At 37.9% G+C, this 12,712-nt stretch overlaps 1 protein-coding gene across 1 annotated transcript in view; it reads left to right on the forward strand.

The window, feature by feature from the left end:
- Positions 1–262: 262 nt before the first annotated feature.
- ERAP2 (endoplasmic reticulum aminopeptidase 2) overlaps positions 263–12,712 on the forward strand; it is a 38,013-nt gene continuing 25,563 nt past the window's right edge. Inside the window, exons 1-5 of the mRNA XM_021699218.1 lie at positions 263–825; positions 4,418–4,556; positions 8,281–8,415; positions 10,026–10,146; positions 12,454–12,608. Of these exons, the coding sequence (XP_021554893.1) occupies positions 272–825; positions 4,418–4,556; positions 8,281–8,415; positions 10,026–10,146; positions 12,454–12,608 (1,104 nt within the window). The 5' untranslated portion in view covers positions 263–271. The remainder of the gene's footprint in view (positions 826–4,417; positions 4,557–8,280; positions 8,416–10,025; positions 10,147–12,453; positions 12,609–12,712) is intronic.

The following is a 12,712-nucleotide window of genomic DNA, read 5'->3' on the forward strand; positions in this document are numbered from 1 at the left end:
GTGGTTATTTGGCTTGATTCTATGAAAGCAGGTTTTCTCCATTCACATATATACTTTTATTTTTTAAGGATTTATTGATTAATTGAATTCTTTTTCTACATGCTATGAATGTTTTTTTTTTTCCTTCTAGATCAAATCCACTTATTGAAACATATCATTCAGATCCTGTGTGACGTAACTGGAGCTGGTACAGTGCTGTAGAGAATTATGAGACTTAGCCTGGGTATTAATTTGTCTTCTACAGAATAGATTTAGTATCCATTCTTCTGCAATGGCTAATCCATGCAGAAAACTGCTATTTAATATTTACATGGGATTTTACTGCTCAACCATCATGCCCCAAATGTGCATTTGTTCTCAGTTTTCAATGTCATCTACTGATCCATTCAATAAGGACCCTAGGGCTTTCCCCATAGCCACCAATGGGGAACCGTTTCCTTGGAACAAGCTGAGGCTCCCCAGCATGATAATTCCCCTCCACTATGACCTTTTGGTCCATCCAAATCTCACCTCATTGGACTTCATTGGTTTTGAGAAGATTGAAGTCTTGGTCAGAGATGCCACTCAATTTATCATCTTGCACAGCAAAGACCTTGAAGTCATGAATGTCATCCTTCAATCAGAGGAAGATTTGAGATACAGGAAACCAGGAAAAAAGCTGAACGTTTTGAGTTATCCTGCTCATCAACAAATTGCACTGTTGGTTCCAGAGAAACTAATGGCTGATTTGAGATACTCTGTGGCTATCAACTTCCAGGCCAAGTTAGCCAATGGTTTTGAAGGGTTTTATAAAAGCACATACAGAACTCGTGGTGGTAAAACAAGGTAAGACATCGCTCTAGCTGTTTAGTCTTTAGTGATACTTTCCTTATGGGTTACCTCTCTTTGCCAGGAGCACATTTCAGCAGTCATGTATGAAAAGCTCAATAAACCATGGAAACTTAGAAGAAGAAGCTCTGCTATTTCTTAAGGAAATTTCAGTCAAGATGAGAACACAGAATGCAGAGGCATAAACAACTAGAGGGAGAATGACTAGGAGAAGAGAGCAGTATGTGACTGTGTTGAGACAGATATGTTGTTGTGCTAGGGGGAAGGATGGTCATGACACAGAAAGCTGACATACGGAAGACTTCTCAAAGGAGGTGAGTCTTGATCTGAGACCAGAAGGAAACACAAGTAAGATTTGGGTTGAGAGAAAGGAAGTGAAAGTGTGTATACATTACCCAAGAAACAGCATGACTCAAATCCAGGAGGCAGAAACAAGTCTGTTTGGAGAATTGAGAAATAGGATCAATTTAATGAACTCCCATTTATTGAGCACTTGCTAAGTACCAGGCACTGTTCTAGGCATTGAATGTACAGCGGTAAGGTATGTGGGAAGAGACAACCAGGTCAAGAAAATAAATTAAATGGACAAGGTAAATGATAAATGCTATAAAGGAAATAAAATGAGGTGCTGTAATAGAAAGAAAGTGTAGCTGGGGATTGGAACTCATTGATCTAAGTGGTCAGGAGAGTCCTTGCTAAGAAGATGCATTTAAACTGAAAATAATATTATTTGAAAAAAGGAGAAAATCATGAGGACATCTTTGGGTAGAGTATCTCCAGACAAGGGAACAGCAAGTGTGAAGGTTCTGAGGTTGGGCTGACTGACTAGCATGGCTTGAGGACAGTGACAAAGGAGATAAATAGAGTAGAAAAGGGTCAGATCAGGCAAAGACTTTGAGCCTCTTGTACGGAGTTTAGGCTTTTCCTCCAGTGCGGTGGGGATTCATCAGGAGGTTCTGATCTGATGTATGCTCCATAAAGCTCGAGTGTATGTTGTGAGTACATTACAGAGAGGGGAACACAGAGGACAGTAATCACTTAGGAGGTCATTGCAGTGGTGTGGGCAAGAAATGAGGGTGGCTTGGGCAGTGCTTATGGAGTGAAGTGATTGAACGTGGCATTTGTTTTGGAGGGTAAAACAGACAGAATTTTCTGACAGTTATGTGAAATTAGAGAAAGAGAGGAATCAGTGATTCTTCATAGAGTGGATGCTTTGGTTGTCCAGGGCCAGGGTCCATCTGGGAGGGTTTCAGTGCTTTCCCACTTTTGATCTGTGACACTCAACTGTCAGTTAGAGAAACCCAGATACAATGGTTTAACCACATGAGGGGGCCATTATTTTCTCATGCAAGAAGAAGTCTAGAAACAGGACAGGCCAGGTTTTCTACAGCACTCTTCAGTGCTATCCAGGACCCAGGCCGCTTCTATCTTTCTGCTCAGCACCCTTGGAATATGGCTTTCCTCCTAATACAAAATGATTTCTGTACCTCTAGGCATCAAGTTCACATTGTAGGCAGAAAGCAGGGGGAAGTGAGGGGAGAGAAAAAGGCAAAAAGAAACATTCCAGCTGAGGGTTTTACAAAGTTTTCCTACCCAATGAATTCAGTCAGGCCAGAATGAGTTGCAAGGGACTCTGAGAGGTGATTCTTTTATCTGGACACATTGTCTTCTTGAGTAAAATCAGGATTCCACTGGAATTGAAGAAGGGGAATGAGTAGGTGACTTAAGCAATGTCTGCTACATATCTCTTCTTTCCCACCTTAGGTGATCTCACTACCCTCTGAGGACTCATGTGCCCCCTGCCCCCAGGCCTCAGTGGTCTGTAGGAGAGCACTTCCCCAAGCCCATGTCTTTGCCCCTCCCTTTGGGACATTTCTCTCATTGCAGCCTCAATTCTTAAGGGTCTGTTCTCAGCCAGCACAGTACTAGATAGGGAATTTATCATCAACTTCTCACTAACAACATGTGACCAGTCATGGCTTTTTTTCATTTTCTCAAGTGACAAAGACTCCACCGCAAGGAAATACTTTTTAAGGATATAATTTTGGGAGATGTGGGAAACTGGAGAGGGAGATTTTTTCTTTGAGTAAAGCTGGAGGACTTTTCAACATGTCTCCCATAACCAACTTCAGGCTATTTCTGGCTCTTCTTGTGATTAATTAGCTCTCTTCATCCTCAGTTACATAGTAGATCTAACACATAGGATGATTTGCAGCACAGTGTCAATAGACTCATGGATCTCTTTCTCTCTTTCTCTTCCTCCCTCTCTCTCTCTCTCTCTCTCTCACACACACACACACACACACACACACACACACACACAACTTAACCTAAAATATAAAAATAATCCAGTCAACAATAGTTCTTTGAGAAGCAAGAAGTCACTACTTTACACACAGAGCTAAAATTAATTGTGCAAGTAGCAGAAAAAAATATTAAATTTTTTACTTTCCTACTGTAGACTTACTATAAACAAAATTTCACATTTGTGAAAAATTATTCCAGGTATGTGGAATTCCTTTATACTTTTAGTAGCTGCTACCAAATCCAAATAAAGCCTGAAGTTCCAAGCAAATCAAATCATCCCAATCCCCAGCCTCATTTTCCAATCTATATTATAAAAACAAAGTAAATTGACAAAATTAGCCTGGCAGTACCTCCTGTTTTTTTTTCCCTCCTGGCCCTTCTCACCCTTTATCTGACTCTAGAGATTTTTTATTCTCCCCTCCTTCTCCAATAAAAGTCTGCACTCCAGGTTTGTTTCTTAATTGAAGCTTTAAGTCCAAAGAATAAATCTGTAATTATACAATTTCAGGCATTATCAAGGTGATGGGGTATAGAGATTTGTCAGAATGTCTATGTACCTATTATAGTCTCAGGACTGGAGCTACTTTGCTGGCAAGCAGAGAAAGCTAGAAGTTCCTGGGAGTTAGGTCCCCCAGGGTGTACAAAATATGAAATCCTAGCTCAGGGGAAAACTTAAAGGTGTAATTTCCATTCCAGAGCTCCCCAGAGATCAGACTGAAGCTGGATCCAGCCTGGCTTTTTCTTCTATCCTATCCTGCTTCTTCACTCTTTCCCTACCTCCGTAACGTCTCCTGGAGGCATGTTTTTAATAAAGCAGGGTCTGCTTTCTGAGAACACAACCTAAGACATCACTCACATTCACAAGTATTCAAATCTCTGACTGAAGCCCCCTCCTGAGAGATGGTACTTAACTACTAATATCCGAGTCAGTTTTGGCATCAAATTGACTGGGCATACCTATCTCATTTAGTAGCTAAGGAACCTGGTAAGGTTACTCAGATTTTCTGAGTCTCAATATCCTTGCCTACTATGAGTATGAAAGAGGTCATAGAAGCAGAGTGCCCAGCACTGTGCATTATTCATGATTGGCAGGTACTAAACAAAATTTTACCCTTGTTTTATTTAAAAAGACATCCTAGATTCACTAAGATTATAGTTTGAGAAGTTTGAGAAGTCAAATATATCACCTCCAGGTTTGATAAGCTGTATTCTGAAGGTATAGTTCATTTCTTTTCTTGATTTCACTTGTGAAATTCTGGCCGGTGGTTTCTTCATTTCACAGAATAATTGCAGTAACAGATTTTGAGCCAACTGAAGCCCGGATGGCTTTCCCTTGCTTTGATGAACCATTGTTTAAAGCCAACTTTTCCATCAAGATAAGAAGAGAAAGTGGACACATTGCACTCTCCAACATGCCAAAGGTATTGTCACTTGCAGAAACTTCAGGGGAATCATTCTCAAGTTGAGCCTTGGTCTTTGTTGTATTTTTTTTTTTTAACATTTCTTGTTTTCAAGATTTAAGCCATTAATTTGTTTTCTCCATCTACATATTATATAATAACCCCAATCCTTCTAGATTTTAACATCATTCTGGTTGGGGCATTGTTATACCAGAAGTTTAAAAAAAAAACCAACGTGATTTATATTTGATTTGTATTCATATGGAAACAATGTTCTTTTTCATTCTGTGTTACTTGGCCAATGATGAAATTCAAAACCACCCAGAGCAGCACTTCTCAAACTTTAATGTTGAGATGAATCATCCGAGGATCTTGTTAAAATTTAGATTCTTATTCGGCTTGGCACCGGTGAAGATCAAAGTTCTGCCTTTTTAACAAGCTCTCTGGTGATACCACTGCGGCTGGTCCAGACTCCACATGTAGAGTGGGAAGGATCTAGAGAACCCTGCTTGGGCTCCACCTTGGAAATTCTGCTCTAGTGGTCTCTGATGAAACTTAGAAGTCCCCCCTTTTTTTTAAGTTCCATGGGTAATTCTTAAAATTATCTGTGAAAATCATCTATGGTAGTTATACACTTTTTTAACTGAAAGAGACATTTGAACCCTTTATTTGCACTCAAAATTCAGAGACTCTGAAAGATACCGCTGACTGCGGGCCTCATTTGATATTTCCTGACTAATGATGTCCTTGCCATTTGTGATGTTGGACAAAATATAAAATATTTCCCAATTGCCACTTGGAAAGTGAGACAAAAATAGAGGCTCTTCTGATCGTGCTTCAGCAAAATGAGCAGCCCAGAAAGCAGCTGGGCCATCATAAGCCAGCAAGGGACCCTACCCCATTTTCCTCTCTGCCTTCCACAGTGACCAGCCTCTGTGGTTGAAGGAGAGAAATGAGTCGATAACACGAGACACTGAATTTCCCTAGATTTCTGTTTCATGATGGTAAAGGTATTTGCTCTGATATATTAGCAGAGCAGATCAGCGGGAAAAGTGACAATACTCCACGTGACACATACCCTAGTTTTTCCTTGATCACCCAGACAGCAATTCAATTAGCCTACTCATTTCCAGGTAAAAATGATCCTCTACTTGAACTCCAAGTCTGCTTTCTAACTGTACGTTCATTTAAGGGCAGTTCAGTCTCTTTCCCAGCAGCTTTATATTAATGTCATTTTTCATATGAATAATCATGGAGGGTAAAATAAAGATATAATTATTTTAAAGCCTTTTCATTAAAATGTGATACAAACATAATTGTGGTTTCATTATATTAGAATTTAAATTTTTTTAAAGATTTTTATTTATTTATTTGACAGAGAGAGATAGCGAGAGAAGGAACACAAGCAGGGGGAGTGGGAGAGGGAGAAGCAGGCTCTCCGCTGAGCAGGGAGCCCAATGCAGGGCTCGATCCCAGGACCCTGGGATCATGACCTGAGCTGAAGGCAGACGCTTAACCAACTGAGCCACCCAGTTACCCCAGAATTTAATTTTTTTATCTCTAGAAATCTCCAGCAACTTCTCATATTTAAGACAAATTAGTGCATATTTTAAAAATATTTTATACAATCCTTGAATATTTGCATTGCCTCAACTGACTTGTCCAGTTCTCCGGATCATACCTTTCCAGCAAATACTGGCTCCACTGTCTGCTTCTCACTGACATGCCCAATCCAGGATTTGTGGTTGACCAAAAAAGGACAATTGAAGTCATGCTACAATCTTACTCTCTGGACAATCGCTGCAACAATTAAGCTGGGCTATGGATTGGTGAGAAACAACACATACTAAGTTCTCAGTCTGCTCAGTTAATACAAGATTTAAGGGAAGTGAGGTAGCCAGACAAGTACTAGGGAAGGCAGCATATCTTTGGGACATTTCTTTGTCCCCTTCATTTCTTAAAGGAACACACACCTGCTGGCGATACTTGCTATGTAAGGAAAGTCCGGCCAATATTGAGAAACAGCTAAATCCTAGTCTAGCAACAAGTGTTCTGTACTTGGAGATTACATCATCATCCTGGAAGACCGTACACTAACACCCCATGCACTTCCATTTAAGGCAATGTTAATCTACATGGTTCGCTCCAGGTTCCAGAATAAAACTCAGCCTCCGTGTGCTACATCTTCATGGGGGGGGGGGGGGGGCAGCGGGGGAGAGAAATCAGAGGGAACCCCAACCGTCTCCTAACCACTCCTGCCACCAGTGTCTAGTGTCAGAGACTCTCGTCCCCCCAGTGTCCCACAGCCTTCCTCCTCCTCCCCTCTCTCCTCTAACACACTTGACTAACTGATTTTTTACTGAGTTTGGTCGTAAGACTACAGTCAAAATGCCCTCTCCCGGGCCTCTACCATAATCCTTGCCTCTGGTAGGAGTATGTGCTCATAGAATTCTGGTTGAATCAGATCCCTAAAAAAGAGATTGTTGTTCTACAGAGTTAACTTGTAGGATATATATATGTAAGGCGCAGTCCTATATATACTGCTACCTTTCTCAAAGTATTGGTCAGTGTCTTCTACTTTATTAAAACTTAGGACCTCATTTTTTTATAGAATTCTCTAGAATCAAATACTGTAGAATTAAATAGCACAAACATTTGTCATTTAAGTAGGCTAGACAGTTTCTGGTAATACTTCAAGCTATTTTCTCTTGCCAAAGCAAACTGCAATCTTATCCAAATAGATAAAACATGCTTGACAATCCCTGGTTAGTGCTGTTGCAAGCCTGATGCCTTGAAAGGGATGTTGGGAGGGGAAAGCTAGTCTAAAGAGTTGTTACCAATTTGAAGAAAGTGGTATTTTCAGATTACTGAATCTGTATCCATTCAGTATTTTGGGGCATTGTACCATGGTGGAAACCATCTCTGGGACAAGCTATCCTGAGCAAATAAAGATAGAATTTGGTAATTACTCAGTGAATTTGATAGATGTGGCTGACCAGTCCGTAGGCTTAAAACTTCTTACTTCTTCCGTAGATAGGCAGAAGCTTAAATTACTAATGACCTCCTTGGCCTGCCTGCTTTCATTGCTGAATCAATGAAGCAAAGATAAAATAAGACTATGACTCAAGCTGTCACACAGCGAGTGAAAGAATGAGCAATGTCTTTGGAGTCACACGGTCACATCCACATCTTGGTCTTCCTGTGGAACTAGCCACGTGATCTTGGGCAGTTCAGTTAACATTTCTGAGACTCTCTTTCCTCACCTGTGAAATAACACCTACCTCACACATAAATAAAAAGAGGACTAAAAGATAATGAAAATTATCTCACACAGTTTTGCGTCCCATTTCCTTCTGCAACAGAGATCTATTATATAACAAACAAAGGGAAAGGAGACATTCTTTGATATTTTTGCTTACAAGTGCAGAACTTGAATTTATGCCAGTGTTGGAGATTACCGCATTTCAAGAAAGTAGAAATATCTAAAATATTTTTATGCTTTCAAGCAACAAAATAAGATTTGGCATCATTTTGGGATCTCACAGGTGGTACATGATGTCTTACAGGAAGTCTAGGGGTAAAAGAAAAAAAGGGAGGAGAGGTCACAGAATATTATGATAGGCCATTGATCTCCTCTAATGTCATCAAGTGGCCTTCAAAGTGTCAGGACCTTCACCAACTTAAATCATAGGCATTGTTGTAAAATATTCCAATTTACAAATACTATTTTTTTCCCTTCCTGTAGGTTAAGACAATTGAACTTGAAGGAGGCCTCTTAGAAGATCATTTTGAAACTACGGTAAAAATGAGTACATACCTTGTAGCTTACATAGTTTGTGATTTCAACTCTGTGAGTGGCACCACCTCCTCAGGAGTCAAGGTAAGACTGGGTTCTAATTTTATACGCTGTCCTGAGAGCAACAAGCTTTTATTTTCTTACACTTTTTTTTTCTTGTTATCAAAGTATCATGCTTATTTCACAAAATAGACAAAAAATAAAATAAATTACTCATAAATCCCACCATCAAGATATAATTACTGATAATATTAGTGTAAGTTTTCAGGTATTTTCTGTATGTATGTCAGTATATGAGAGTGTATACAATAACTGTATATACCTTTTACAAAATAATCTTTAAGATTATTTAACTCTATTTTCACCATAATATGCCATAAGAACTGAATGCCATTGAATTTTTCTATAATATTTTTATAATACATTTTATGGAACTTTCTATAATATTATGTTAATAATTGCTTAGTGTTATACTGCATGGAAGTACCAAAAGAAATTTTAATCAGCATCTTATTTTAGGACATTCACATTGTTTCCAATTGTTTTCTATAACTTTTTTCCCTCAGTGAGAGGTACTTCATACTTTTTAGAGTCTTCATTATTTGAAAAAATTTACAATACCCAATGGGTAGCTTACAGAGTTTTGCAAATATCAGTAGGGACATCATCATCATCTCCTTACCCTGAAGAACCAAATATAGACATACAAACATTCAAAGAACCCTAAAATAATGCTCATGAAAAACAGCTATAAAATGGCTATTTCAATTTATATACATATTATACTTACGGATATGTAGATATATGTTATGAGTAATGCATCTAGATACATAACACAGCAGCTCTGCACCCAGAGTCTGCATAGATAACAGACATATGAAAAGCCTGATGGTACTTAACTTCAGGAGGGCATATTCCAGTCAGCTTCCTGGGTTTCACATCCCAGCTCTGACTTGGGGCAAGTTACTTAATTTCCATGTGTTTCCATCTTTTCATAAGGTTGTTGAGAGGATTCAATTAGATTTCACATGTACATATTTGGCACTGTGCCTGATAAGCCATCAAAAAATGGTAACTATTAATATATGCTTCCTATAAAAGTTCTGAGGAACTTCAGGTAATTCAGAGCATGAAAGCAGATCATAAAATGAAAGTAGCACCATACTTGAAACCCAATAAAAGTGGAATGTAATTTTATTTTTTTCCATTCAGTGTTATATACTTGTGGGAGAGTAAAGGAACATATTTGGGGATTTTTGAGTTTAAAGTCAACTAGACAAGAAAGTAGATCCAATAAATTTTGAAGGCTTTCCAACTCATACTCCTATGTTTTATCTGACTTGTGCTGGTGAACACAATTCTGGAAGACTGGCCCTCAAGTGCTAGAATGCATAATAGTGATGAGCTCAAGTGGGCTCTCATGATATAGTGGATTCATATAGCTTGAAATTTACAGATTAGCACCTAGGGAATGGGTTATAACAAGAGACACAGGGTTGTTTATAATTTTTAAGACTGATTTTTGTTTAATACTTTATGGAACATCTTATCCCCATCAAAAACATGCTTAATTGTATTACAGTAATTTCTTGAAAAATGTAGTCTACCTTTCTTTGAGTGAGGGTTGTTAGGAATGGAATTGTGCCAAGGATTTGTGACATTCAAAGACCACTTCTTCTGATCAACATTTCCAGGTGTCCGTCTATGCATCCCCAGATAAATGGAGTCAAACACATTATGCTTTGGAAGCATCATTAAAGCTACTTGATTTTTATGAAAATTACTTTGATATCAACTATCCACTCCCCAAACTAGGTAGGTTCAAATTCCATGTCATTGTATTTATTTTTGCTTATAGACCTTGCTTTGATTTTTTTTTGGTCTTTATATGTGATTTAAATGAGTACTGAAGAGGTTCAGTTAGCCCAAGAAGCAATAATTTGTACCTCAGAGATGGTTCTTGAGTGTAGAAAAGAAAGTATTTATGAGAAGTCTGAGTAGTGTGGATCATTTTATTCTTTTATCAGGTTCACATTAAAATAGCTGCATCGCATGTTAGATTTAATTGGATGAATTTTCCAGAGCATACAACTTGTTTCTATGCCATATTTATACAAGACCAGCAATCTTTTATAAAATTTGCCGAAGACTTACGTAAATGGCTGAAAATTGTCCCTCTGTTTATAGTGCATTTGAAGTTGGAAGATAAGAATGTGGCACAGATTTAAAAATAAAAGAAGACTTGGAGGAAATAGATGATTTGATGTGATAGTAGTAGATCTTTACATAGGAAGATACACACAGTCTATCTTGGTTTTAATTTTCTATCTTAAAAAATAAAAGTTATGATTTTAATAATGTTGCAGAACACATTAAACCATGACTTAGGTTTCATAACATATGTAGATTGGTTTTTAGAATTTCTGACAGTGACCAACTTTTTTTTCCCTTGGGGACATTAAAACATACTCCCTATCATGTCTTTGCTCCTCTTTACCCCCAAAATCTGTGACATTTTTCCTTAGAGGAGGTATAAGAGACCATCGAAAGACTTATCCAGGGGCTTATTCTTATAGTTCCTAAGTCTCAGTGCTTTATTATAGTGCAGATTCTATATGCTTTTTAGTATAGATATGCTAAATTTACCATAATCCATTGTCCTCTATGTCAAAAGTCAAGGAAAGATCTAATAACCATCAACAATCTTACGTTGCTCTTGAACAATGCAACCTTGAAGATCATATGAAATGTATTTTTTTTTAAGATTTTATTTATTTGAGAGAGAGAGAGAGAGCATGTGCGGGCACAAACAGGGAGAGGCAGGGAGGGAGAGAGGAAGGGGGCAGCAGACTCCCTGCTGAGCAGGGAGCCGACATGACACGGGGTTCAATCCCAGGACCCTGGGATCATGACCTGAGCCGAAGGCAGACGCTTAACTGACTGAGCCACCCAGGTGCCCCTATGAAATGTATTTTAAAAAACTGAAAAGAAGGGTGCAGTTTAAGAAAAATTAAACCAGATATAAGTATCTCTAATAACTATGGGAAATTATCCAACTAATATAAAATCATCACTGCAATTTACAAAAGGAATTATTCCCACATTTGAAGTACTAATGAATACTAATCTTTATTAGTGCTAATTTACTTTCGATTGTCTTATTAAGTATTTGTTTTTATCCACTAGAATTAACCAGCATTAATTCCAGACAATGTAATCGTAAGCCAAGTGACTTGGTTCATTTCAACTTAAAAAAATTACCTTTCTTTTTAATCAAACAGTACTTTTTCCAAAATGGCCTAGCAGAGTAAAAAGTAAAAATTCCAAGATTAAATATTAGCCAGGAATTTTCTAACTTGCATGACATCAATGGCAAATGGTATACATACACACACACACACACACAGATATATCCTAAATTAATATACAGTATACCTGAGTTGCTTAAAGATAATTAAATTTCACTTTTTTTCCCTCAAGACTTTGTTAAGAGGTAGAGAAAATATCAATGTTGAAAAGGAAATTGAGGTCAGAAATAATTGATGCCCACAGCTTTTTTCCTCTACTGCCTTAGAAAGGACACTTGCTCATAATAGAGGCCATACATTCTTTAAATATTAATTGAAACATTGACAATAGAGATTGCTCCTAAAAGATGTTTTCCTGAAATTAAGATCCTATATTGTTCTCTTTTTTATAGAAATGAGTTCATTATATGTTTTGATGAATCTCAAACATACTAGAAGTTATTTGATACTTTTCAATGCTTTTGAGTAGTAGTAATATAAAATACAATATGAGTGTTTTTAAAGAAATCATTTTCTTAGCACTAGTGCACCCAAGGTATTTGTTGAGTTTAGCACATTTAGAAACAAATGGTTAAATATCAGCAGGTTACTTCAGCTACAACCAAAAGTGTATTGATAGAATTAGTGCTGCTTAATAATGGGTGCTGATTATTTTCGGTGCAACTATAAGACCCCACGTCAATGTTACAATAGTCTTGACCTTTTCAGAAAGTCTGCTTATACATGAAAGGATCACAATGTATTTGGGGGGAAGCAAATCCCTTTTCTGGTGCACAAGCCATAATGATCAAATATGGTTGTTCTTATTTCTTAGATCTAATTGCCATTCCTGACTTTGAGTCTGGAGCCATGGAAAATTGGGGCCTCATCACATATGAAGAGACATCACTGCTCTTTGATACTAAGACTTCTTCTGCTTCTGATCAACTATGGGTCACCAAAGTCATAGCCCATGAACTAGCACACCAGGTACCTGACTGTCATGACATTCTCTTAGTATCAATCCAAAAAGGCATTGTACAGGTCACCAGTGGGCTTCCTGAAACAACATAAAATTATATCCTCTTACCCTT

Source organism: Neomonachus schauinslandi, chromosome 7, assembly GCF_002201575.2.
Source record: "Neomonachus schauinslandi chromosome 7, ASM220157v2, whole genome shotgun sequence".
In the NCBI taxonomy this organism is placed as follows: domain Eukaryota; kingdom Metazoa; phylum Chordata; class Mammalia; order Carnivora; family Phocidae; genus Neomonachus; species Neomonachus schauinslandi.